General features: G+C 40.3%; 2 protein-coding genes across 2 annotated transcripts; one reads left to right on the top strand and one right to left on the bottom strand.

The window, feature by feature from the left end:
- The first annotated feature begins 614 nt into the window (after positions 1-614).
- her3 (hairy-related 3) lies at positions 615-5,199 on the top strand. Its single transcript, XM_047039334.1, has 5 exons — positions 615-665; positions 790-885; positions 984-1,065; positions 1,267-1,467; positions 5,174-5,199. Exons 1-5 carry the CDS (start codon positions 615-617, stop codon positions 5,197-5,199), a joined length of 456 nt encoding a protein of 151 aa, XP_046895290.1.
- Positions 4,146-26,737, bottom strand: LOC124481266 (probable G-protein coupled receptor 153). The gene is made up of 6 exons (XM_047041187.1): positions 26,330-26,737; positions 20,137-20,779; positions 16,178-16,607; positions 11,409-11,598; positions 9,094-9,278; positions 4,146-7,086 (listed from the first exon to the last, which is right to left on the bottom strand). The coding sequence occupies exons 2-6, from the start codon at positions 20,505-20,507 to the stop codon at positions 6,256-6,258; spliced, it is 2,007 nt and encodes a 668-aa protein (XP_046897143.1). The 5' UTR covers positions 20,508-20,779; positions 26,330-26,737; the 3' UTR covers positions 4,146-6,255.
- Between the last annotated feature and the right edge of the window lie 1,234 nt (positions 26,738-27,971).

The following is a 27,971-nucleotide window of genomic DNA, read 5'->3' as shown; positions in this document are numbered from 1 at the left end:
TAGTGGCGTGAAACTAGTATATAAAGACTGAATAGAAATAGCTGGCAGTCCTACCCCAACACACACCAGTATAATTAGGTCTTTATGTGGTACATTTAACGCATCTTTGGGGGGGGGGGGGAAATCACCTCACACGCTGGTATCTTAAAATGTTAAAATCAGCAGTCCAAATGAACATGTGAATCATGATCGGAATTTGATGAAACCAATTTGGTTTGCAAAAAAATATGTGTTTCATGTTGCAAATATACTTTTGCCAATTTAATATCTTTTTATTTTACCAAACAGTTTCTGGATGTAAACATTACATTAGTACCATGAACATGATTAGCCTATACCAAATTCAATTAACTGTAGCTCTATTTTCATAAACTGCATGTGAGATGTGTAAAATTATCTTCATACTAAGAGACATGGCTTTATTTGCTTCAAAAAGGGAGACATGGATGGTACTGTGAGCCTATTTCTTTGAGCGCAAAGTGGCTGACACTACACTTGTTCCATTGAGATGTTAAGTGAGTGTCGCTATATAAATCGGGTCGCAAGCCAGAATGCCATTACTCGTCAGGAGCAGATCGAATAGTAAGCAAGCTCAGCTCAGGTTCAATTCAAGAATGGTGGCGACATCCGACTGCATTAAGGCTAAAATAATAACTGCGAAAAAGGTATGTAGGCCTATATACATTGCAATAAGTGAGGCATGGGAAATTAGACATCTCGTATCAGTATATTTAACTATCCAGAAAGTATATGTAGCCTTTAAAAGGTATATTCTCTAAATTTCAACAGGTGTCCAAACCTCTTATGGAGAAGAAAAGGAGGGCTCGCATAAACAAATGCTTAGACCAGTTAAAATATCTACTGGAGAACTATTACACCAACAATGTAAGTTTGATGACTTGAATATAATTTGGTCTACATCAAAAATACGGTATCTGCATGAATGCTAAAAAAATATACTAACTGTCCCTTACGTTTTTAAGATTCGAAAACGCAAGCTGGAGAAAGCAGACATCTTAGAACTAACCGTGAGGCATCTGAGAAATCTACAAAAGATTCAGAATGGTAAGTTATTTCACGTCACTTTCATATTGTCCGAGTTGTTTTATAGTCGGCCTGGGCAATGGACATAGACCCATTTCATCCTATTTTTAACCAAAACTAGCCAACAATGAACTGAAAACGCTATTTACATAACCCCTGCATCTTATGCACATATACGCTTGGTGCAAAGTTTTATAGAAGTCATACGTACATTTTTTTCAGGCTCGTCCTCAAGCTCTGAGATCTCTGACTATCAAGCAGGCTTCCGGAATTGTCTAGCGGGCGTTAATCAATACATGTTGATGGCAGACAACTCTAAAGGGAGCAGTCGTTTGAGCGTGCTGGCGCATCTTTCAAGCAACCTGCTATGCACTGAAGAACAGGCGCTCAACTCCAGCACCGTGGACAGCGACTACAGCGCACGTACAGCACCAGAGGCAACAACGCAAAAACATGTCGCTGAAGCGAACAAGGCACGGTCTACTGTTCCCCTCGCCCGCTGTGTCCGATCATTGAAATCCAACAGTTTAAGTAGGACGTCCCGAGTGTCTCACTCTCAATCGAATGGAATAACTGGAGACCTATTTTCAGGGGCTAGTCAAGTAATTGGTACAGCACAAACTACCCAAGACAATAAAAGCTCTAGTTCATGTCCAAATAATAAAGATCATCCTATCGTTCAGTGTAATGAAGTAGTTGGAATACTCTTACAAAACATTTGGCGTCCTTGGTAGAGAGTTTAACGTCGGCTGGACAACATTGTTTCAGTTAGGCTATATGCACTGCAGATTTGACTTATTTTTTTAACCTGATGTACAAAATATGTTTTATTTTATCAATAAATGTTTGAAACAATGTTTGGTCAAGCGAACATGTTTTAGGGGATGGTGTGGGGGTATATCTGGGTGTAAACAATCTGATCTTGTCTCATTCCTGTCTCACTCATTCCTCCTGACAAGACCAATACGGTGTAAGAGAAAGACAAACCAATCTGTTTGTCACCAACACAAAGCAGCGCAAACATGGGTAGCCTACACATATTGTTTAATCAGGTCTCAATATGAATCATTATTCTGGGACAGTAAATGCTCTCTGGTGCTCCTTGGCTGAGTTTCTTTCATAATTTTCTTCCATCATTATTTATGTTAGGCCTATACAAAGTCTACATTTTGACGGTTGTAGCCTTTTGGATATTGAGAATCATGTGCCTGTGCATGTAATAGGTTACAATCAGCCATTTTGCAGAGACCTCGTTGAGACCATACATCCACATTTGTAGGGTTTCCAACTGCCCCAGGCGCTTGTCCTGAGGTGTTATTCTACCTATTCTTCTCCGGTTACGCATTAGTGGCGAAACAGCAGCGCGCAAATTAGTCTCTTGTTAAACAACTGTGTAATTTTCTGGTACTAATTATGTAGGCCTACACGCACAAGATGTTCCCTTTTTGGGTATCAGCGGTTTGGGAGGAATCTATAATTTCTACAGATTAGATTAAACATTTGGGTTTTTTGGAAATTATCAAAATGTTCTGTTCAGAATGAGAGGTGACTGCATACTGATTTTACAAAATCACATTTTAATTTAAACCAATCAAATGTTTACATGAAATGAGATATTGATCCTTCAAGTGGTGCAGGATTTATAGGTTACTTGGAATTACTATGCTTTTAGCAGGGTGCAAGTGAATGTCTGATATTTTTATTTTAGGATTACCTTAAATCACCCTCGGGTTTCCAAGTGTTTGGCATCAGTGTCATAAAGTGGCTCTCTTTTCATGCAGAGTCTGTGGAGAGGATGGCACCTTGCAGCGAGGAGAATTGTGGAAACGCCCACCGTTCTTTCACATGGTATTGGCGGCCTGTTGCGTGCTGGGGCCTTGTAAAGACATTGGGATGGAGAGGAAGAAGGTGCCTCTCAAGCAATATGTTAGAAAAAGGGAATGTAAGACAACGCTTGGTTCGAGATTTGTGCAATGCAAAGCTCACGGTTTACAGAGGGTTCACTTTACATGGAGCCTATAGATGTGTGCAGGCTATCCGTAAAAGCTGTGAGGACAATCATAAGCATATGTCTCTTAGGCCCTACCACTATCACATACCACAAAATCAAAGCTGCTCTTTTGGTGAATCGAACACAATATCAAGAAAGCTGCTAGACCTCTTGAGTTTGTTTTTGGAAGAAAAGGAAAACCACGTGGCCTGTACATTGAATGGCCTTAAACTCTTTAAGAATTTCTATGAACTCCTCAGTGTTGTTTAAGTAAGCTAGTTTGGTTTGCACCATAAAGAGGTGCATTAGAGCTGAAAACTTAAGAGAGGGAGATAATACATAATTTGCATTAGACTGTGTCCAGTCAAGCGCTCTTAAGAGGAAGCCGTGTATCTTAGGCTTCGAAGAAGCAAGTCCCGTGTCCACTGATCCTTTCAGCTTTCCGTAAGAGAGATTCGAGCCGTCCGATCGTTTTTTTCCAGGTGGGACATTTCCAAGTTAGTTTAATGAAGTTTGGCTGATTAAACGGTCTACAGTTTTTCCAATAATACGTAAAAAGTAGCCGAATGCCAATGGCTAAAGGCTGACTGAGGCTGAAGGCCATTGACCGAAACAACGGATTTTAACCTTTCGCTTAGCGTTTTTGCTGAAGGCAAAGGCTATTGACTGAAATCAGACTTCACAATGTTTTTTATGGGGCGACAAAAATGTCACATTATCAGGCATATAATTGTTTCAAAGGGTGTATATACCATGTGATCCATGGCATGTAAATGTAAATGACTAAATGTGATCCAGGTCGCTGCACTGCAACACCACACCGTGGAATTACTTTTAGAACCGGATGTCGAGGCTCACTGACTGCGGGTAACTCCGGACAAAGTGTGGACATTCTGGGAAAAGACAAAACCCGATCCAATAGGCTACAGGATCTGCAAAGTCAGGCTTTCAACCGTTTACAACACCTGCGTAAATGGTCGCTGAAAATTTACATCAGATACAAACTGCTGCATGGCTGCCTATTGTGAGAACGAATGATGCATCTCATCTGTATGTCTGCTACTGAGCACTCTGAAGAAGTCAAACTAAGTAACAGAGCTCAAGACACAAATCCCGAAACATCAGTTTATTTTTTCTGGTCCTTACATAATCATATTTCAAATGATCAAAAAAGTGTGAACATAATCAAATTGAGTAATGGATCAAATTCTGTAGTTGTGCCCCTTCAAACGGTAACCTAATAGGCTACACGCCGGAGAAATATATTCAGTCCTGTTTTATACAAACGCAAATACACTTTTAACAACTTTAAACCAAGGAAGTGTCATCCAATGCAAATTCTATTTGAAATATTTCTTATATTTTTAACAAAACCATTATCTGAGCAACAAAAACACCAAACATTGTTCATAATTTAGACTGTCATAAGTTTGAAAAAAGAAGGATATGTTACAAAATTAGAATCTGTTTAGACTTGTTGTAAACACAGAATAAAACTAAATGCCAAAAAGGCAATGACGTACCAAAATCCGACAGGGGAAATATAAAAAATATTTTCAATGTGGTATGCTATTGAACAGGGAAAAGCAGGATGAAAGGTGCACCAATACGTTAAATATATATATATTTTTAATTGAATGTATATATTGGCAAAATAAGACGTGTAAAGTCATTGTTTAATGGACTGAACTATCACTAAACAATATCAAATAAGGCTTTATCAAAGGTGCAGGGTAGGTTTCAAGTTGCATTTATGAGACTACTATCCTCACTGTAATTTATTTGCAAATGTTTTTTGTGTGAATACATTCATATTATGGGTCATTTTTTAGTCCAAGTTCATCTCAATGTGACAAGATCAACTTTAAACATGTGACCAATTTAAATCACTGCCTATAGAGCTCAGAACTCATGGAGCCATTTAAGACTTCCTTGTCTCCTCTGTTGATCCGTTCTTATCTGAATTAGCAAGAGGGTTGCAGGCTGATATAAACCAACATAAACAATGTGTCTTCAACCTGTACTCAGTGGTGATAAGGGATGAGAGCAAAGATGTAGGCTATTGAAGCACTCTTTGAGTTGACTTTTAGCAACACTCTCACACAACTATATGTACATCCCAACATAACCTGTGCTCAGCTGCCAAGATCAAGCACCATTGGTGATATAAGCTACTGTTCATGGCTGATGCATGTTTTATAATGTCTGCATGGCTGTAAGTGTGATGAAAGTCTTAAACATTTTTATGAATTCTGTCATTTTTGAATATTCCAGTTACTGCTTTAATAAAAGAACACCAAGCCATACATCCAATGTAACTTTGTCTTACATATATACAGGACCTGCACTGGCATTAGCTTTTTATAAGTGTGAAAGGGCTTTCATAGATAGACAACAATGCCCAAAAACTAAGGCTATGCACTTGAATTAGACAAACAGTTGTAATAATGTCCGTATAGTCAGTATTGGATAGGTTGGAAATCTCCTCACAAAGAGTTTATCTGTCAAACATAAACATAATATCTGTGTATCTCAGTATTGGATATGTTGGTAATATTCATAAAGTGTTTATGGAACTGTATATTTCTTTGTAACTGTAGAACTGAGTAGTTAAAGACTACATTTAAGTTATTCTGTAATCTTCTGTTATATGGAGATCAAAATCGGGCATATTTTCTGTCCTTCATAGCTGCAACTTGAGTCATGGCAGTTTTGGCTCTCATCTAGTTTATGTCTCCGCAATGGAGAGTGATTAAAAGACATGCACCCATTAGATAAAACACTCACCCATTAGATAAAACACTGCTTTTACAATAAGAGATTTGGAGTCATCAAGTGCAAAAAAATAACAAAATATCAATGTTCCCCCATTCCTTTGTGAAGATAGAAAACTACATCAAACAGCAAAACATGAGTGAAATATGGATAACATTAAAAGAGATTTGTAAGTGGATCTGTGCTCTGAAAAACAGCTGATTCATGTACTAGCCCCACCTACTAAAGCCACGGTAGGCCACCTGTCAAAAGCTTCAAGGTCAGTAGTATCAGAATAAAAGTTCAATTTTAGGGATACAGTGGTATATAGTAAAATAGAATAGTGGTACAGTACAAAATAACCGTGATACAGTTAGGCTTATTTTATCTGTCCACCTCCCTAATTGCTTGGTACCATAATTCTTTAATGATAATAATAGCACTGATAATAATGATAATAATGTTTCCTAGGTGGTGGAGCCTATGGAATCCGAGTGAAATGTAATATAACCCGAGGATGATGCAGAAGGTGAACTTAAAAAGCTATTTGTGCTTCCTTTACTCTCTGCTTTACTCAGGTGTTTTTGGTCCCCCCAGGCAGCCCCAGCCACAGGCCCAGCCCCATGACCTGTCCTGCTGGGCCTGTGAGTGGAGGGCTCCCCTGGCTGCTGGATCTGTCCAGGTGGGACCAGTTCAGTATGACGCTTCCCTTCCCTCCTATGCTCGCGGCAGCTTTTTCCCGTGCCACAGGCCCCAGAAACCTCTTGTCTGTCCCGCCTGGGTGACCCATCGGGTGACCCACCGCGGCTCCCACTCCTGCTGTGCTCTGACAACCGGCGCAGGGCCTGCGGCTCACGCTCAAAGTCTGTAAGTGGGAAATGAGGAAACAGGACCGCGTGATGCTCATAAACGTCTGGGATGAGTGAGATGGTGGAGGTGCGGCGCGGGCTTCTCATGGGGCTGGGCAGCGGCGTCTCATCTATGAAATTGATCACCTCATCGCGGCTGAAACACTTCAAGTTGTCCTCGTAGCATTCCCCGCTGCCGGTGACCACCCGTGGGAGGTGCTTGAGGGAGTGCCCGCTATCCTCGGAGCGCCGGCGTTTGCGGTGCTGGTGGCTCTCCTCGTGGTAGGAGACCAGGCTGCTCCTGCGCCTCTCGTGGCGCGGCAAGCTGGAGCTGTAGTGGGGGCTCCCCATGATGTCCTCTGTGGAGCCCCAGCGGTGCAGGTAGGAGGGGATCTGGCCGCTGGTCCACATGTCGGTTTCGTCGTGGGAGTATCTTCTTGTAGGGGGCACCTGGTGCAAAACAAAGATCGTACACATCCGTTTAAAAAGACTGGCTTATAATAACATACAATTATAAAATGAAATGACAGAATATGATAAAACAGGTCTACAACATAAAGCCAACATCAGACCTAAATAATATACATTTTAAGCAATACAATTACAAAGTTTGTCATTACGAAATTACACGATTTTCATCCAATATTTACATTAAAAGAAAATGTTTCTCTACTTTTCAATTCACTGGTCAGTCTCACTTTGAGATGAACGCAGTCACTAATCGATTGTAATTTGGTAAGACTATCATGACAGCTAAGTTATTAATTATTGGCATAGGTTATATTCCCCAAATTGATACTCACATTCCACATTGTTCTGAGGACTATGCAAGAGAGACAGGATATGTCAACGAAGTATCAAGTAAAATACTGATATCAGAGTGCCCCCCAGTGGTGGCTTTAGGTAAAAGCAGAAATGAGACAGCAGACTATACAGTAGCGTTGAGTGAAAGGGTAAAACAGACAGCAGAGGGCAGCAAAGCATAAAAAGGATCAGACATGACAGATGGAGGGGAGAGGATGGGAATCCAAGACAACATGGAAAACTTGAGGCTGTGGTTCTTTTGATATGCCACTTGAGAACTATTCTTGCAAAATCAGTACTTTTTATAACCATATTATATATTAGCTAGTTATAGATCTATTTTCTGCATGCTTTAAGTTGTAGCCACAAATGCATTTTTTTTGTTAACACCATGATGAAATATGGATTGACACTTAATACGTATACCTGCTCTCTACAGACACATTAGGTCATATGCAATACACATGTGACTCATAATGGAGCAATGAAACAATGTAGTGAAATGAGAGCTACTGTATACATCTCTGTTTCAAAAACTGTTCAACGATCAAATTGCATTGAGATCACGTAAGAAAGCTTAATGAGTTTGTCTTATGTGAGATGGCAAAAATACCTAACCTATATGTGACATCACATTATAAAATGTATCAAATACATTTGCCAATAAGTATAACGGTCCAGCTAAGGGCTTTCTTATATAAATGAAAATATATGAATATTTATGTAACCACTACATGTTCTATTATGTGCTGTATACCATGTTTATTATATCTTGCTGTTCTTTTATGTGCTGTACTGACTGAATCCAATAGGGTCATTCTTAAGCAGTAGTATGGGACAAAGATGAAACAGTGGTACGATGTTTGTCAGGGGGTGATCATAAGTCAGGAGAGTGTCTGGTGAGGATATGTTCATTCTTAGGTTGTCATGTCTCCACATTCAGTCTTCCAGGACTTATTGTCGACAATGCATTTTTCTGCTTTCATACTTTTAATATGTTCAATGAGTGTTCCAAGTTTGTTCAAAATGATTAGCCCTGGAAAACTGCATGTTAGGAGATAAGCTTTGGGGTTAATATAAGATCAAAGAGGAGCATTTCACAGCTCTACAACTGACAGGCTTGGGTGAAGGATCAAATAGGTTTTTGCCTACTGGTTAGCATTTGTCCTGGGTTCCCTGAATGTTTCAGTCAAAATTAGAATATATAAAATACCAAACAAAAATATTATACTTCACATAAAAGTATGTTCATTCTGTTCAAGATTTTTATTATATTAACTAAATGTTTTGGAATTTAAATAGGTTGATAATCCATGTGAGACCTGCATATTATTGTAAACGTTGAAACATTTATAATGCACATCTAAAATGAAGGTGAAAACTACTGATGGTCATATTTGCCATAACATAAGTCAGCCAGAATAATGGTTTGAGACGTTTGTTTGAGCCACTTTTTCCAATGTAATCTCTGAATATATAAAATGTCATAGTTAAAAAAGGTTAATGTACTCCAGCAAGATTAATCAAGCTTAGATACTGTACCGTATTATGCCTAAGAGGCCAAATCACCATGCACATTATCATCTGTATATGGAGTATCACTGAAAGTAGATCAATTTATTAGGTAATAAATAAAAATCAATAAAAATATACCTGCAAATACTGCATTTTATCTTCCTGTAGTTCCCTCAATGGATACCCTTGCGGGACCCCCCTTTCTAAAGTTGAGAATTCGTACTTGGCAATACGGTCTACCGTCACGATTTCAGGCACGGAGCTATAGTCATATGGTCTGTCATATATTAAGTCGGCATGAATTCCTCCATCTTGGCTGTTTTCTGCAAACGCAGAAAAGCATACGCGTCAGGATTAAGATCAACGTACTCAAATACACAGACAGACAGACAGACAGACGAGAAGATAAGAGAGACAAATTCAATCTTTCTCTTTGTTTTTTGGGGTCCACTAGTAAATTTGGGATATTATCAAAATTGCAGTCGTACTACAAAATAAATACATAACTGTAATGAAGCTTCTAAATTCAGAGTCCAAAAAGTTATGAATCTCTAAAACTACTGAGGCTTAGTGGGAACCATATAGAGTAAATTATAGAAATAGTTCAAGAGTCATTTTACATAAGATTGGATAAGTAAAGTTCAGATAAAAAATATTGGCTTCAATTAGAGATCAATTGGAGATGGGTGTAAAATGCTGATCTTAAGGCAAATGTCGGCCAGAAGGATGGAGGATGAAATTAGCTATTTGCACAGGCAGCTTAGCATGCAAGTCAGTAGCTTTGGAAACAAGAAACAACCCTCATACATACAACTGAGCTGTGTTATACAAGGCAAGCCCTCTGGAAAGAAGCAGAGAACTGGACACATTAAAAATCACACAGATGATATAATGTTTTAGGTTGTTTTTGGCTTATGTTAAACAGCAGAAAATACCCATGGATTGAAAAGGGAGCCCATCAAGAGGTGTGGAAGGTTAGGAACAGGGGGAGGAGGGGGTCCAGGTTGAGTTTATACAGGCAACACAAAAAGGTTCAACTCACAGTTGGTTCTCATTGCTTACATTTGAAATAGTGATTATATTGAGTAAAACTTTACTTGCTTGAGTCAAATTTAACTGATGCCATACAAATTATTCAAATTCATGTGCATGTAATGGGGGCTATTTCATTATCATGTGACCTAATTTTGGGACCAAAATGTGTGGAAGTGTCTGTTTATTATATCATTTTGAATCACTTTCTGAAGATTATTTATATATATTTTACAAATCTGAATTCAATATTAGGGAGATATGCATTTTTAAAAGCGGATGAGTAAATTATGTTAAAATACCATATGGTATAATACTTTTTTTTCTCCATTATTATATGTTTATATTACTATTCCAACATAGAACACATTCTAAATTAGTTGAAAGAGAAAGTAATTCATAATTTGGAATAATACACTTTTGATGTTAACTGCAGATTTAGGATATTTACTGAATGTATCCAGAAACTTGAGCAACATAACCTTGTAATTAGAAGGAAATATGACCATCATGTAATCTTTGTAATGCCTTATTGTCCTACTTCAGTTGTAACAGTATCAGTTTGGCTCAAAACATTTTAAAGTATTTCCTATTTATTTCAGCATCTTCTCTTGTTGTGGGCATTCTAGAGGAAGATTGCCCAGTTTAAATGCACTGAAGTGAAACAAAGTAAAAAGGCTGCAGGGAAAGAATGTGCTTTTCCAGCAATATCCTATTTTGTGTCCTACCTTCAGTTCAGTAGCATAGTAAAATAAAGCACTTACTGTATGAGATGTACCAATTTATAGTTTAGCTTATAATGTATTGTAGATGTAACTGGATGTATAACCATCCTCTGCAAACAACAGACACTCATACTGTATTTTACCATTCCTTTCTTCTCTTCTACAAGGTCACATGATAGGTCACATGATAAGTCAGACAAATTGTCCAATCATAAAAGGACCCCAATACAAGCATACATTTACGAATCAATAGATGTGTGAACAGCTAACACACTACATACTGTATATTCAGAATGACACCTTCCAAAACAAGGTATCAAACTCTGCTCCTGGAGAACCCTCTAGATCCAGTGATTTCCACTATAAAATATGGAATCTACAATTTGAGTTGCTATCAGGGAAAGGTGTAGCCATGTCATACATTGTTGTCAATGTAGTACATCAGACCTTTTATCAATAACATTCTAGATGCAGCACAAGCCACAGGTTCCTGCAGCTCTCTAGGACCAAGGCTGGAGACCTCTACCCTTTCCATATGTAATTCATGCTCAAACTTCCTAGCATACAGTTATCTAGACCTCAACCCTTACTTCTACCCTAAATAAACTCCCTCCTTACTGAAACCTAAACCAATCCTCATGTGTTTATGAGTGTGAGGTCAGGGGTGAGGATCCAGATGGCTTCCTGGACGTTTACCTTCATCCACGTCGTCATTGGACATGATGGCCACACACTTCTCCCAGACCATGCGCACATCAGCGCGATAGCGGTCACAAGCCCACAGGAACATGGGCAGTAGGATGGACTGGGCGATGGAGCACCAGAGCACACACAGCACCATCCAGTTGTAGGACCGATCATACTTCAGACTGGCAAAACTCACCACCTGGGAGAAGAGGACAGGGTTGGCAATGCATGGCCCATTGATACATGTTTCCTTCAACATTACGTACATGGTATTAATAACATTGCGTTTCAATCAATGATTAACACTGAAAGACTACACTGACTGCTATTGAACTTAAGATGTACTAAGATGCTCATGCGGGCCACACATCCCCCTGGTATCTAATACCAGTAGCCATACACATCCTCCAATTACCATGATCCGAATATCCACACAGTCTATTTTAATGAGCCCATTTATTACTGTAATTAATCTCTAATGAGTTTCAGCCATTTTTTATGGGTATCAATTCAGTGTTTCCCAATTATCTCCAAAACATAAATATCCAGCTGATGCTAGGGTGTAAAAATGCATGTTCATGTGTTGTACATGTCAACTACAGTACTACAGTAGTTACATGAAACACCTATAGAAGACAATAACTGTAATTCCCCCTTCCCAGCAGTTTGAACTGGAACATTGAACTGGATATATTATTTGACAACCAACTCTGCTGCGCCTGTAATCCCCATTGACATTAAATTGGTTTATTTGTCTACATAAACAATTCCAGGAACAATCAAGTGCTATGCCCTCAGTACATTACCTTGGGCACAAGTACTTAAGTATCCTAGAATGTCTGTGTGAGAGCTTGCTTACTTTGGGCCATGACACTTTAATCAAACTGATGGATCCCACTCATTATCTAGACAGAAGGTCACCTCTCCAGGTTTCCCCTATGAACTTCAGTTAGAGCAGCATGAGGGATATGTCATTAAGTAGTATAGTATATGAGATATACTTCATGAAGTATATGAGATAATGCTCGACATTTAGTAATATACATTGACATCCGTGAATCACCAAGTCCGACATGGGATCATCAGGAAATGATCAGGACGATGTCTTCATAAAATATGGCTATTAGAGACTTAATAGATGTTGGCATAAAACAGTAATCAAAGCACAACCAGTTGAAATCCATGTCTGATAAAGCCTATGTAGTGAATCACACTGTGTCACTGGTTACAGAGCCAACCAGTATACAGTCCAATATGAACCTCTCAAACAAACCATCCATCACGCTGGTCCGTAATGATAACTGTTATGTTTGAGCTCCGGTGAATAATTGAAAGTGTGGCTTTTTAATGCCTAGAAAGAAAAAAATAAACCACTGTACCCTTGAACCATTCTACAGAATAAAATGGCATACAGGGTTACGAATATACTCTATAAATCCTTTTAAGTGAAAAGGATGAATGTGGTATAGCTGCCCATGCATTTAAATAGCTCATTACTACAGGTCATAAGGCAGTGGCAGGAGATTTGTCCTGCTTCAGTTACCAAACTGGAAATATAATTTGCCTTAATCATTTTAATGCTTTTTGTTGCACACACACTCAAGTCAGTCAGGGGTTCTATATGTAGGTAAATATATTACCCACAGTAAAGAACTGAATAACAAGAGATACATATATCAAACAGATAAATTACATTTTATGGTTACGCAGAAAGTATTTAGGCTGTTACTAAACTGTCAATGTGTGTATGATCACAAACTGTGTGTGGGAAGGACAGATGTCCATGTATGATATATGGATCTACAGTGTCATGGGGAATAATGCTGGTGGGCCGCATTCTAGGTCAACACAGCAAACCGTCGAGTTATAAAGTGTTCATTATATTTTCCACAGCCACGGAAATAAATCAATAGGTTAAAGTAAAGAAAGTGGTCTCTTATCGATTTGATCACAGCTGGACATGAACAACTGGTTTACTCGCTGGTTTACCCTCTCTCTCTCTCTCTCTCTCTCTCTCTCTCTCTCTCTCTCTCTCTCTCTCTCTCTCTCTCTCTCTCTCTCTCTCTCTCTCTCTCTCTCTCTCTCTCTCTCCTCTCTCTCTCTCTCTCTCTCTCTCTCTCTCTCTCTCTCTCTCTCTCTCTCTGTCCCTATACCCATTCTCCCTCAGGGTATAGTCAGGGACTTAATGGGAAAGTTGAACGGGGATAATTCTAGTTCTCAGATGAATGGTTAAATCACATGTATGCATGCACATGATGAACACACAAGCACACACACACACATTCTTCAATACTATGGTAGATTTGAGTGTATCTGAGTTCCTCTCTATTCATATTCAGACTGAACAGTTACCATTTCAAATCTGTCAGTTCATGGAAAATGGGATTAACTCACCTGTACCAACTGTTGTGCCACAAGACAGGAGCGTTTGTCATGGTTTAGTAATCCTGCTTATAGCCGCACAGGATTAATGACACGCTTTGATCTCCATCTGTGAATCTAACACCCTAAGTAAACCACTAACAACAATGCACTGTGACATCCTGGAGGATGCCACCCAACAGGAACCACTCTAATGGATCCAAAACATCTCAGTTTGATCCATTTTTCTAATTGCTTGGTAAAAATTTGAATGATCACTTCTACACACTACTACAGCTGCTAAGGGTGACAAGAATATCACAATATATTAGTGGTGGTTTTATTGTCATATGTCTGTGTAATGTAAAAATAAAAACTACATTATTGTTCAAATGATTGGTTTCATGGGTGGTGGGTGGTGGTAAACAGACTCACACCATCAAATACAATGACTCAGTCAACACCAGGTCAGAACGAGGTCTCATCCCTAACATGTGACACCACCTTCCAGTTTCCAGAAAGGTTCGGCACACAGCTGGGCAAGGCGAGCTCAGAGCTCAACACCGACTCATGTCGGCATGACAACCCCAAGAAACGATTCACTGAAAAATGAATGAGAACCTGACAGGAGCTGGCAACCAGAATACTGAGGAAAGGGAAAATAGCTCCCTACGCCTCCATCCACTCTCTTAAGATGGGTCTTTCCTGGAGTCCAGACTAACACCTGGCTCTTTGGTCACTACCTCACAACACAACCACAAAGGAATTGGACTATGGGTCTGTTGGCAATAGTTTGTCATCCTGTCTGCATGGTTGTAAATCTGCAGCGCCATGGTTTCTGCTGTGCTCTTGGCCACTAAAACTTATTAAAATCAACCAGGCAAAACGGTTCACTCAACCAGTTAATATATTGTTCCCATGTATAATTTCTCAGTCTGGATGCAGTCATGGACAGTGAAAATAAAGAGCACTAGCATCTGGAGCATCACCTGTCCTCCATAATAACCAACTCTGAATATGGATCCAGTGTAAGTCAACTGCAGCTAATCAAATGATCTGAACAGCAGTTGTTGTTCTCCACAACGTGCATTCAGGTTAGGTCATGGCTGACTTGGCCTCGGATGTCTGAATGTTCGACACTCCTTCCATAATGTAGTTCTATAGGGTGTGACAGCAAACACTCTGACACAATTCAAGGTCATTGCAGAGCAAGGAGGAGTACATTGACAGGGTCCACTGTTGTTCCTCTGATGAAAGCACCCGGAGCGGACATGGCACGGGACATTAGACATAGAACACCTTAGGTGAACGTATATCACTTTCCAATAAGAAGTGTTGTGTGCTTTACATCCTTCCATTAACATTAATGTCAGCAGACAGTGATTATCACAAGCAGCTGTTTCCCTGGCAGTGCTGCAGCCGTGCTTTCATGGCAACATCATTCTTCCTATAGTCAGGAATGAAAGAATGAGGAGAAGTATATTGCTACACGGTGCAAACACAAACACAGAGACACACACACATACAGTACACCCTTTACACACTGTTATGCTTGGGAAGAGCTCTTGAAGGGCACTGGAGCATAGATGACACACACACAGAGACACACACAGATACACTCAACATTCACACATCTTGTAAGCGCACACAGGGTCCTCCCAGCCTGACCTACTTACAGCCCCAGATGAGATGGGAAACATTCAAGTTCATTTAAATAATAAAATAGCTTTATAGGAGCCTCTACAGGGAACATTAGCACACTAATTAAAAATGACGACTACGTTTTCTTCTTCCCTTCTTGCCTTTGTTTGACAGTGGTGCACAATGAGCATGCTCTGTGTTTGATTATCTCCACTGCTGACTCAAGTGCTTCCTCCTCATTCCCCATCCTCTCTTTCCAACACAAAAGTGCAGAGAGCTGCCCCACAACATGGCCCCCACCACCATAAGGGAGGGAGACTAAGGAAAGAAAGAAGGGTAGATATTGTATGGTGCACTGCATAAACATTTAAGGAGATTCACAACATTCTTAGCAGCATGCAGGAGAACTTCAGGCCTCAACATATGCCCTTGAGGGATAAGAATGTGACACAGCCTTAGCCTAGTTTGTCAGTGCCAACTAAAGTCATGAGAACACAACTGAATACATAAATATTTCAATCTTGCAGTTGACATGAGCTGTTTCTGTGGAAGCCTCTTGAGTACTTCATATAGTATGTGTGTTTGAAAGCACACAGCACACTTTTATATGCACCTTGTGTGTTTTTTATATTGTCTTTCCAAGGGACCACATTAGAGAACAGACCATCACTAGAATGTTACCTACAGGGTTTTTAGTAACCTTCCTCAGAAATCAACTATCACTCATAAAATACACACATGCATTGCATTTAGCCAGGTATAACTCTTCAACTTACCAAAATGGGGAACCCAGTGAGAAAGTCATAGATGAAGACAATGCCACTGATGAGGTATGTAATTTGTAACGACGTCTTGAGGGGCTCCGAGCCATCAATGGATGACCTCCTCTTCCCTTGGGCGTCCTCCACCACAATGGTTGGCACATTGAACTTGTTCTTGTCTGCGTTATGGCCTGCCTGGATGGAAAAGGTCTGGAAGAGGGCTATGCCGATGCAGATGACCCCCATGGCCACACTGCCGCCAATCAGCAGCAAGAAGCACACGCCGAAGCCCAGGCCGATCTCTGTCACAATGAAGCGGCAGTCCTTGGCATAGAAGCGTTCGTTGGTGTCATGCCAGCCCACAGCAGGCAGGGTAGACAGGATGAAGGAGACCATCCAAATGCCCATCACTGTGTGGACCGCTTGTTTTTTTGTGTTACTCAACCTGAGGTATGGAGCGAGATAGAGACAGAGGATTCCCGTCATATTAATGGCACTTTTGCAAAAAATGAGGTTAGACTGTAGGGGCAGGAAATGTCTTCAGACTTTCTGTGCCAAACAGAAAGGTATAGAGAAACAGTGAATTTTGCCCTAATTATGAAAACAATAAAACCGTAAACATAAACCTCCACAATTGACATGGTGCATCACAGGGACTGTGTTAAATAGACATATAAGAGACCATGAGCTGAGCGAGAACATATTCAATCTAAATCAATTTGGGAATCTAATTGAACAAAAACATCTTAATATCATTCGAATGGATGGAACGAGAGTAGGAGGAAATCAATGGTTTTAAGATTGTCTAGATGGCTTTCATGCCCTGCTGTCTCTTTGTCACTTAGGTCTATTTTGGTGAAGGAGATCTGTGTTCCTCTCACCTTTGAGTAATTGTTATAGCCAAGCAATTTGCTGAATGTGTTTGTGTCCTCTGGCGGTGTTGTGCTTTCTACATGCACATCACACATTTAAAAATACTATAGGCGTAAGGGGTGTTTTCCTTTTCAGAAACTTTCAGACAAGAAGCTTTACTTGATCCAAGATGCTGCACAATTACACCAATTTAACATGCAACAATTATATTCTTCAGACATAACAATAATACATTAAGAAACCAGAGATACAATCACCTTAAACTGTATGTATGAAAGCATGTGGTGGTATTTCCTATGATCATCAAAATGGTCAAGTGTAATACCCTCCCACTACCAGACCCTCCTACAACCAGCCTCACATGTGTTTTGTGACTGTTCATTAGGGCCCTGACGGAAAACCGAAGCTGTCTCCCTTAGGAAGTCAACAAAACTAAGCCATCCTTGCCTGCCACCCCTCCCCCTTCCCCCTCTCTGTTCGTTAACATCTTCACATACACTGAACTGGCTTGACAGCAAGACGTTCTCCTGTTTCCATGGAAAATAAGACAGAGCTCACTGAATTAAAAACATACATGGAAGGAATGACTCAGATGACATGGGCAGGGACTAGAGAAACAATCAATAGGTGGTAACAGCCCTGTCCCCCACTTTAGCATTTTGGTCTTTGTGCAGAGAAGTAGGTTTCTTTGTTGCTCCGAGTCAGAGCGCTAGCCTTTCCTGAATTTGCCTGAGGTGAGAGAGATTTACGTCACAGAGCTGCTTGAATCTATTACCAGATAAGGGGGGGGGGGGGGGGGGTGAGGGAGTCTGCTCCTGAGAGACTATGAGCAGTGGCTGATGAGAACAGATGTTGAAGCAATTGTTTTGAGTACAAGGGCAAAACTCATAATTCAGGCCTTTAGTGTATGCTAACATCATGGTAAGGAGACAGCCATACACACTTCGGATGAATATTGATTCAATGGAGAATACACAGCCGAATACATGCCGTATTAAGGTAATATAAGAACAAGAATGAGACCAATGACAATTAAGGACAATTGTTCATTGTCCAAAAGTTTCGATAATAAAGACATGATATGTTTCAAGTTAATATCTGACTTGGGCTTGCATATTGCATATTGATTGCAAAATATTATATTCAGATATTCAGTATTAGACAGAACAAAGGGCTTGAGATGCATAATAAATAAATGTGTAAAGATAATATAGCATTTATTGTCCAAACAGGAAAAGTTTATATTATTGAATTAAGCTAAAAGGTTGGCCTTGTTAACTCTCATCAGGGATCTGTTGGAAGTTTATTGGGGATTGAACTGGTAACTGCATACAAAATGCTGTATGTCTGCATAGGCATAAATAACATTCATAAGTAACATCTCATTAAAGAAGACAGCTGCTCTTTAACTCTTTGCTACAGCAGTTCTTTAAAGATCCCATGACATGCTGTTTTTGGATGCTTTTATATAGGCCTTAGTGGTCCCCTAATACTGTATATGAAGTCTCTATCCCAAAATTCAGCCTTGGTGCAGAATTACAGTCACTACAAGCAGTCCCACAATGAGCTTTCCTCAGGATGTGCCTTTTCTGTGTCTGTAGCTTTAAATGCTATGAGGGAGAAAGAGGCAGGGCTAACTGCCATGCTTCGGTTGTTTGCAAGCCATGATGTCTCGAGGAAAAACCAATGTTGCGCTCGCCCGGTCGTAGCTAATTTTTTCATTGGTGGTTCCAAATTATCTGTGCGGGCAAAGCAGAGAAAGGGGAGGCAACCCCTTATTGTGACGTCACAATAGAGGGATTTTCGAAACTGAGTGTTTGAGCTCTCATTTTCTCAAAGGTGGAGAAGAATACCCAGGGCTTGGTTTACACCAATCAAAATTTCTAGCCACTGCGGGACCAAAGGCAGGCTAGGGGAACTCATATAAATGTTAAATAACCTCCTAAAGTGAAGTTTTCATGTCATGGGACCTTTAACTCTTTGTTTAACAGTTGCTATAGATCCACAAACGTATATATAAAGCCCTACATTGGAGAGGTCAGTTTAGTCTCTAGTTGATTGTTCTTGTGTTGTTCAATATGAGCCGATGTGGATACTATTACTTCCACTCGTACTGGAGGCCAGATGGAGTTGGAGTTGTGGAAGCTCTCACAGTCTAGCGACTCACACATGGGATTACCTAGGTAACCACACAGACAGATGTGCCCAGAGCAGAGAGATTTCACAAGAAACGCATCGCCGACTCTCTGTCTGAATTTAAGTCAATGGAATGGGAATCCGATTTGAAGTGTGGATGGGTTGGACAAAGTCAGATTGGAAAACATTGACCAGAAAGTGTATGTACTGTGAGACAGACATTACGGCCCAGTGATATCATGTTGTGGTGGTTGGGAACTTTAAACTGTTTTGTATTAGAGTACCCAGTGTTTCCCACACATAGTCTAATTCGTGGCGGTACGCCACAGAATCAACACCGGCCGCCACATATTGCGTTTCGTAAAAGAAAATGTGTAACACTATTTAGGTTAAAACACGCAGCACATTCGTTCAGCTGCATTTCCTTTCCCTGCTCTCCCTCCATTTCTGTTACTCACCCGTCTTTCTCACATACACACACAGTTACAACGTCAGCACAGATTAGCAACGATGCATACATACGCCGTTCTAGTAAGACAGACAGCTATATCAGCGAGTCTTCAGCATTAGTGCCGTAGATAAAGGTCTAGGAAAGTTGAGGCTACTTTTCGCTTGGTACCTACGGACAAGGTTCCCCTTCGTTCTTTTAGTGAGAAGTCTCAGGAGCTAGCTACTTACCCGGCGTCATGGAGCTGACCAGTTACAGTAAATAGTTATTTAGACACCCCCCCCCCCGCCACAAATAGATTTTCTAATCTGTGGGAAACACTGAGTACCATTGCTTATACTATGAAAAAAGTATTAAACGAAGAAAGTGAAATAAGAGAAAGAAGAGTGTTAATCTACAAACAAATATCTGATTTAAAGCTTTCAACACATTTCTATCCACATATACTTTGCAACTACTAATGGACTAGTTTAAACCACACATAAGCAACCCAGTAAACTTAAGTTCTTCCTCTTACCTGTAATTGACTGGCCAGCGCACCATCCACATGCGATGGTAGGACAAGGAGGTGACGGAGAAGCAGGTGACCAGGGTGAGGGTGTAGAAGGTGGACACAAACACCTTGCACAGCCCCTCGTTCCACTCATAGGTGGAGTGGCGCCGACGCAGGGTGATGACACAGTACATAGTGACCGGGATGGCCATGTTCAGGATGTGCGTGCCGGCCAGTGTGCAGATGAGGAACTCCAGGGGTTTCCACTTCTTCTGCTTGGCGCTGACGCTCAGGATGCCCCAGGTGTTGGCCAAGATGGACACGCCCGAGCAGACCAGCCAAGCCAGTGCATTGGTGCTGATGATGTCATCCTTCATCGTCACCTCATCCTTCATGGTGGAGCGTGGCGACGGCGCCGGCGGCCGCTGCGTAGTCGGCGAGAGGAGAAGGTACAACCAAGGAGGAGGTGGTGGTGGTGGAGGCGGGCAGGAGGGGATACAAGGCGTAGGACGAGGCAGGCATCCTACACAGGGAGATGGCCGTTCTCTTTTGGATGGGCGCAGTGGGAGGACGGCATGGTGTTGACAGGAGGGGGGGAGAAAAGGGGAAAGGAAGAAGGGGGCAAATACAGGAAGAGTCGCTGAGCTGAGCCAGTGCACGTAGAAGCCTGGAGTAACGGGATAGGAGAGACAGAATACAGAGAGAAAAAGAGAGAGAGAAAAGTGGTACAATAATTGGCACAGTAGAAAAACCATAGCAATATGTCTGAGGAGAATCATTTGATGTATTATTGTTTGTAAAAATCATCTTTTAGCACTATGGGAAACCAATACAGTTAGAAAATCTGCTCTCAATTTGTCATGTACGGCCTTAAAACAGTAGCACACAGTAGCACTGTCAAGAGACAACACAATACTATAATGCTTGTTCTCTCCCATGATGAAGTGTAAAATGCTTGGCGCAGCTGGAGCCTGTTGTCACTTCAATTTCCTGTCTGTTTGGTTGTCCGAAGAGAGATGCGCTTTGGGCCGCACCCCCGAGGAGGGACACTTGAAATGACAGTGACACGTCATCGCTCTCGCCTCTCAAACATGACCAACTCTCTCCAGGCTTCTCTGTCAACCAACCAGACTCTACTCTAAGATCCATGGTGGTACAAAGAAGTTACAGAGCAGTGTTCACAAAACCTGGCCATACTCTGGTCATACTGTATACTAGCAACTAGGGATGCAACACTACAGGTAGCCCACCGTAAAAAAAACATGCCTCGGTTTTTTAATCACACGGTTTTCGGTTCGGTTCGACTTGCATTTCTTAACATTGGTAGACTCACAGACATACAAACAGAGCTGAGATACATAAAAAGCACAAGTAAAACATAGTGATACGCTATTCACAAGCACGTATTGAACCGTGGATGTTGTACCAAACGGTTTATTATGAGAATTGTGGCATCCCTACTGCAACACTACATACCACACTCAATGCCTAGCATTGTGGCATGGCAGCGTACCCTTTAGCCTAAATGGTGAGCATGTGTTATATCCCAGTCGTTTCAGCTCATTGCCTATTCAGGTCTTCCTATCAGAATGGATCAGTGCCTCTTTCACTAGCTTTATTATTCTAGGATAGACAGCCATCATCCGGCCCCCTCTCCTCTCTATTTCTCTCACTGAAATTGCATCTGGAATCACAATAAACTCAGGAGATTCAACTGACCTGGCAGGAAGAAAGTGGATCACAGGAGAGGAGCCCAAATGATGTGTAATTTTCTCAAATAATGAGCTTTTGTTTGGAAAACAACTGCCATATTTACGTTTAAGCTAGGGAAAGCAGAAAGTATTATTTGGGAATGCAATTTGAATAGGGCATAAATCCTCAACATTGGTGTAAAATAAGATGATTTCAATTCTCACAGTGATGGCTATGTGGCTTCAGAAGGGTAGAAATGAATGACTGATTGTACACATTCAGTAAAGTTACTAAAATAAGATAAGCTTACAAATAACCAGCATACCATATATTATTCACAGTAAAGTATGATCAGGACTATGTTTATGTTTATTAAGGATCTCCATTAGTCTACACCATAGTGGAGACTATTCTTCCTGGGGTCCAGGCAAAAAACATTACAATACAAATAATAAAGTGCAGTACAGCATGATCAATGTTGGTGGACAAAAACACAGACTTAGAAAACAACATTTACTAGTGAGATAAACTTGAAGTATAATGAATTTTAATGATGCCCCTGCATTTCAGCCTGTATTTCAGACAGCTCAGTGGATATCAATTTAGAACTTGAAACTCAGGCACAGACAGAAGGCCAGCTTATAGGGATTTGCTGTGTTTTTGTGTAAAGCATTGTGAAGTTTAGGACAGGGATAACTTGATTTAAGTGACAAGCAGTGTCACTTAATGAGAACAATGACAAGTTGGCATTTTGGGGCATTGGAAATAGAATCCATGGCATAATGATGTCTACCCAATTTGTAAAAATATTTTGGTTGCAGCTCCTTCACAACATGTTTACACAACAACTCTGTATTTAAAACAATTAGCATTCTTCTAATAATCACTCATCCATACAGTTGAGAACAAACCAAAATGATTTGTCAAGCGTATATCAGTCTCACTTTGCTGTAAATTTGGTAACCTAGTGTCTTTAACTGGATAAATCTGTTTTCTAATCTGTTCTGTACTCTCTTTTTCATACTTTCAGATTTTTCTTGGATCCATACTTGACCTTTGACATTTCCAAAGCAGCACAGAGCTAGCCCAAGTCTGCAGGCCAAAATTCCCCATGCCAAAGTCCACAAACTCACACATAAATCATCTCATAACAATCTGGCTTCATCAATATTTTCTCAACTTCCTGTTGCTGTATATATGGCCCACATTCATCAAATGCATTAGGCCTACCAACTGCAAAGGATACAATGGCATAATATTCTTTTCACAAAGTAAAATAAACAGCAAAGAAATTCAAAATATTCAATGTCGATCAAAATGTTTTAGTGAGGATAATCAGTGCATCTTTTTTTTGTGGCATTTCTGCTTCTAAATGTCTTATTATTTTCATAGTGACAGCATTACTGATGGGATGACAGCAAAGGGCCCATTCCAGATTTGAATCCAGGCCACTACGGTAAGGCCTTAGCCTATGTACTACACACATTCATCCGGTAAGCCACTGGATAAATTAACACCGTATGACAGTCAAATTTCACACAAAATGATGAGATGTATCTGTCATGTAAAACATGCTCAGTACTGACCTACAGGTTGCTTCTTTTATTAAACAAACAAATGCAATGCCAGCATTGTAAGTGACAAAGTGAAAGCCTACCATAAGAATTTAAATGAAGGCCTTAGATGGAGTGTTGCATAAGAAACCTAAATTTAGTCACGTCCTCCTACTCTTTGAATGAGTAATTTATTGCTTTGCAAATCTGTCAGCAACGCTTAGTAAAGAATGAGACTACACAGTGCATCACTTCATCAAGGACTATTACAGAAATCAGGATGAACAGACTGAGAGACATATGGCCTGGACAAACATACGGAAAGACAGGTTATGGGACTGGAGGACAGGAAGAGAAATCGACACACAGACTTTTAAACAGGCAGAACACAGGCAGACAGACGTATCCTTGAAAATATAACTGTTAAATTATACTCAATGAGATGTGACATCTAAAAGAAACCTTGTCTAAAAAGTCAAATACACAGAGATCTCTCAATCACTCCCGTCTCTCTTATTAGCAAAATGTCGGTCAGTGTGTTCAGAGAAGCAGAACAGTGGAAGTGTGTGTGAATGTGTTTGCCTGTGTGGATGTGTGATGTTGACCTATATCTGCGCCATCGGTTTGGGAAGCTCAGCAGGAACCACGTACAACCTCTGTGCATTACCCCCGATCAACACAATACAATGAGGACTTTGCCTGATAGTGCAGGTCTCTCTAAATCTGTGGGAGAAAGAAACGTGCATGGCGCAGCTTCTATCCACCGGCTCTACGCACAGTCTGCACCCCCCCCCACAGCTGAGGCCATATGCAACCCCCCGCCTGGCCCCTTTGCAACAAAAATTGACAAGCACATTGCATTGACCCCTGTGGACACTTATTAAGTCTAGCTATTTCGCCTCTCCAAAGGGGGTCCCAAATAGTGTACCTGAGTGTGCAGTAAATTGCTTTGAGAGGGGTTCCAAAATGTGGCAGTGATGATGTGTAAACAGCTACAGGGGAGCCACTGATGTCCATCGTATAAGTCCCACAAGCATACTTCTACGTTAGGAATACAGTACACTGCACAGTTATGGAGCTGCTCTCAGCTAACATTAATACATTTCTATTATACTGCTGAGAATGTGAGGAATCAGAAATCATGTTCCAACACTGCTCCATGGGTCACAGTATGTTCAAGAGATCTCTCAAGCTATGATAAATACCTGGTGTTGTCCTCCTGTACAACTAAAGACAGCACAAAAAGACTCCAGAATGTAAATGTTTACCTACTCCATGATTAAACCTTACCGGTATAAAGTGCATGCTGGAATATGAATTTGAACTAAAAGCATGCATCCCATGATCCGATCATTCATGATCAGATCATGACCACGACAGACACACCTGACAGAATGCATCTTAGGTGGTTTGTCGGTGGTTGCTGAAACCACTATTCCTAACCATTGTATACTCTATACCATGTATGTCAGATTTCAATCTAACTGAAACATTACAGTGACTCAATTCTCCTTCCCAAAAAGTGAATGCAACATAATGTACCACCACATATTTTGAAAAGTGGACAATACATCATATGCTTCGATCACCCCACACTTCCATTCTGTATTCCACTCATGTCATTAACCACACAGTGCTATCAAATTACTGTCTACTGAGAGTCCTTTACAGTAAACAGGCCTCTTGGCTTGTACCATCAGCAAGATCTGTTACCGACAGATACCTGACACGCTCATTGTTCACATGAGTGACTAGCTGAACAGCAGCAAAGTGGATTCTATTCTCGGCCTTAACTAATCTATCTTTTAGAATAGCGAGAATAGTAACATGTCATTGAGAAAAAAAGCTTGTCTCCAGAATGGAGAGCCAGAGACAGGTTAGGAACTACATTTGTGTGGCACGTAGTCATCCACATGAAGCAGGCTGATGTCGTGAAAGCACTTTCACACAGTGAGAGATGAGCTAGTCCTTCAGAAGCCAAATTCTCATTCATCTGATGCATCCCATGTGAATTATGATCAGCCGGTGATAAACGACCACCCCAAGATGATACCTCTGATGCAAAATGATCTGCAGCACCTTTCATCTCCAGTTGCTATAATAAATTACTTGGTCGGGTCACTGTATCATCTGGCTGTTTGACTAAATAACTAATGAAATCCTCAAACCTAAATCACAGAGTTAACATTAGTCATGCATCAGTTTATTATATTAAGTAGTTGTCTTATAACGTTGTTCAGAAGCCTATTCATTCCAGATTTCTTAATTTTCCCTTGTACGTGCCAAGGAAAGACTACCATTGAATACAGTAGGCTGTGCAGTTAGGCTAATTAATGTGTAATAAACTGCAAACGATTACAAGTTGGGTCCTGAGTATGTATGACTCACCTAATCATGTATCTAATTTAAACTGCAACAGGTTGATTTAAATAAATATGACTGCAAATGGTTGTTTTAAGTTTGGAGGTCTATTCCATGTGGTTGACAATTTGTAAAACCGTAGACATGCACTTATCTGCATTATGTAGGAATATTAACATGGGCAATGTAGCCTAAGGCATTTATACAATCAAACTATACATCCAGCTACTTATAATACTCAGTAATCAAGGACTTTTGGAACCTTCCCGTCTCGTTCATCAAACATCGATTTATATGCCCAACCGCAGCGCTAAATTTGGAAACTTACTGATATCCATTTTCCATTAAAAAAAAATATACACAACTATCAAGATGGTTTGACATTATGTATAACGTAGATTAACCAGTGGCAAACTGAGTCGTTGACTCAACTTCCCACAAATTATATTTTCTCGGGATAAACGTAACTGTATAGCATAAAACAGTGGTTAAAAGCCAAACACTTTATCACGATGCACGTTTTTGGTTAAATGTATCTGGTGTGTATCCAATAATGGGGGTCGTGAGATATAGTAATGGTAAATACAATAATTAAAATGAAGTAGTCCTACCTCCTGAAACGTGCTTAGATCGATGGCTGGTTCCAAAAATTACAAATTACCCGTCTCGTTAAAAACGGTGCTTCTTAGTCCACAAAAGTTCAGTCTTTACATTCCAAATTGAGGAACGCTACGCGCGATGTCAACCTCAATTCCATGGTGTGACTTCGAAAATGAACGGTGAATCTACTAGCAGTAACCCTGTCACCACAGCTGTACTTGGCCATTATAGCGCGCGCCTCCTTTGTCTCATGTGAAGATGAAATGACTAATTGTCGATCCGTTCTCCCCATTAACAAAATTCCATCTCTCAAAAAGACATGTCACGCACGGAGTATTGTAAAGTGAAACATGACCAAACAAGCTAATTCAACGCCAATGTTCCCTACATCACTGAAGACGTCCTGCTACGAAGGGAAATGTGAGTGAGGCATGAATGCGTCGTGCACTCATGCGCGCCCACTATGGAGGTGGTTACCAATGGCAGTTGGAGAAAATCCCAATATTAAAGGTAGTCTATAGGTAAGATTTTCATATTTTTGGAGAACTTATTTGCTCCCCTATCAACATGGCGCGTAAGCTAATGAGGCTAGGGTTGTGTATATCAACAGCTCAGTGCCAGTGGAATGTCAATTAATTTTTTTGGAGCGGCACAGCACTTTCCAGACAATTACTCCAGTAATCCTGTTTCAGCCAATCTCTTTCCGAGGAGGGTTTTCCTCTATTACTTAGTTTATTTTGTAAAGCCATTGTCATCAACGATTCAATGTAGGCCTATCGACAAGAAAACAATTAGGCCTACGACTATGTTGGTTTTATAATAACTATGTAGGCCTACAATCTTTGCATTTATAAACCGCAGATTACATGATTTTGTTTGGTGAACTAATAACTTGAACATATGTTATATGCTAATAACCCAACCACGAATCATGACTGGAATTTCCATATCTGCTTAGCCCAAATGTCAACATGACTTTTAGCTCTCCAAAAAACACATTTGCAAATAAGATTTTTTTTTGAACGACCACATTTATATAACCTATGGGTCTTATTGTCTTGCCTTGCAATGCTAATGGATAAACGCAATTAAAGAGCTAAAGGTGACGTTGTAATTTTACAAGGGGTACATTGTTAATAGCTTCTTATACGGTCACCGACGGGAAAGGCGTTGTCAAAGTGCTCAGAGGCGCCTTTTTATTAAAAATCTATAATTTTCTGCTTCTGTTTTCTGTCTTTTATCCATGCGCCTTTCCTACCCTTTTCATTCACGTTATTGTAGGGTGCTTGTTACGTAACACCTTAAGACTCCTTTCCTGGATAACTCTGCATGAATGAGTTTTCCCTTTGGGACTTAAAATGTTCCCAGTGATAAAAAGCTAATATATACAGTATGCAATATGCTGTACAAGACTAGGAAAAGAGAGACACGTGGCAATATTCATAATTAATAATATTTATACTCACGTTTAGTCTACCTAATCACTTGATGTCATGTCAGTATAAAGAAATATGTTTTCTAAAAACATCCCTCTAACATTACCATTATGTTGACCTTTTATGTCCACCATTATGTTACCATTATGTGCTGCTGTAGTTCTGACAGAAGGTTTTTGAAAGCCTAAAAAAAAATGTTTTTTTCTTCTTCTAGTAG

This window comes from Hypomesus transpacificus, chromosome 18 (genome assembly GCF_021917145.1).
Source record: "Hypomesus transpacificus isolate Combined female chromosome 18, fHypTra1, whole genome shotgun sequence".
Classification (NCBI taxonomy): domain Eukaryota; kingdom Metazoa; phylum Chordata; class Actinopteri; order Osmeriformes; family Osmeridae; genus Hypomesus; species Hypomesus transpacificus.
This window is presented reverse-complemented; position numbering and strand designations above follow the sequence as displayed.

Coding starts and splice junctions, on each gene's coding strand:
- LOC124481266 (XM_047041187.1), bottom strand. CDS start 20,507: ATGAAGGATGAGGTGACGATGAAGGATGACATCATCAGCACCAATGCA. Junction 11,599..16,177: donor TCACTGGGTTCCCCATTTTG/GTAAGTTGAAGA, acceptor CTCTTCTCCCAG/GTGGTGAGTTTTGCCAGTCT. Junction 9,279..11,408: donor CAATGACGACGTGGATGAAG/GTAAACGTCCAG, acceptor CTGCGTTTGCAG/AAAACAGCCAAGATGGAGGA.
- her3 (XM_047039334.1), top strand. CDS start 615: ATGGTGGCGACATCCGACTGCATTAAGGCTAAAATAATAACTGCGAAA. Junction 1,066..1,266: donor TCTACAAAAGATTCAGAATG/GTAAGTTATTTC, acceptor CATTTTTTTCAG/GCTCGTCCTCAAGCTCTGAG. Junction 1,468..5,173: donor GGACAGCGACTACAGCGCAC/GTACAGCACCAG, acceptor ACCTGTGCTCAG/CTGCCAAGATCAAGCACCAT.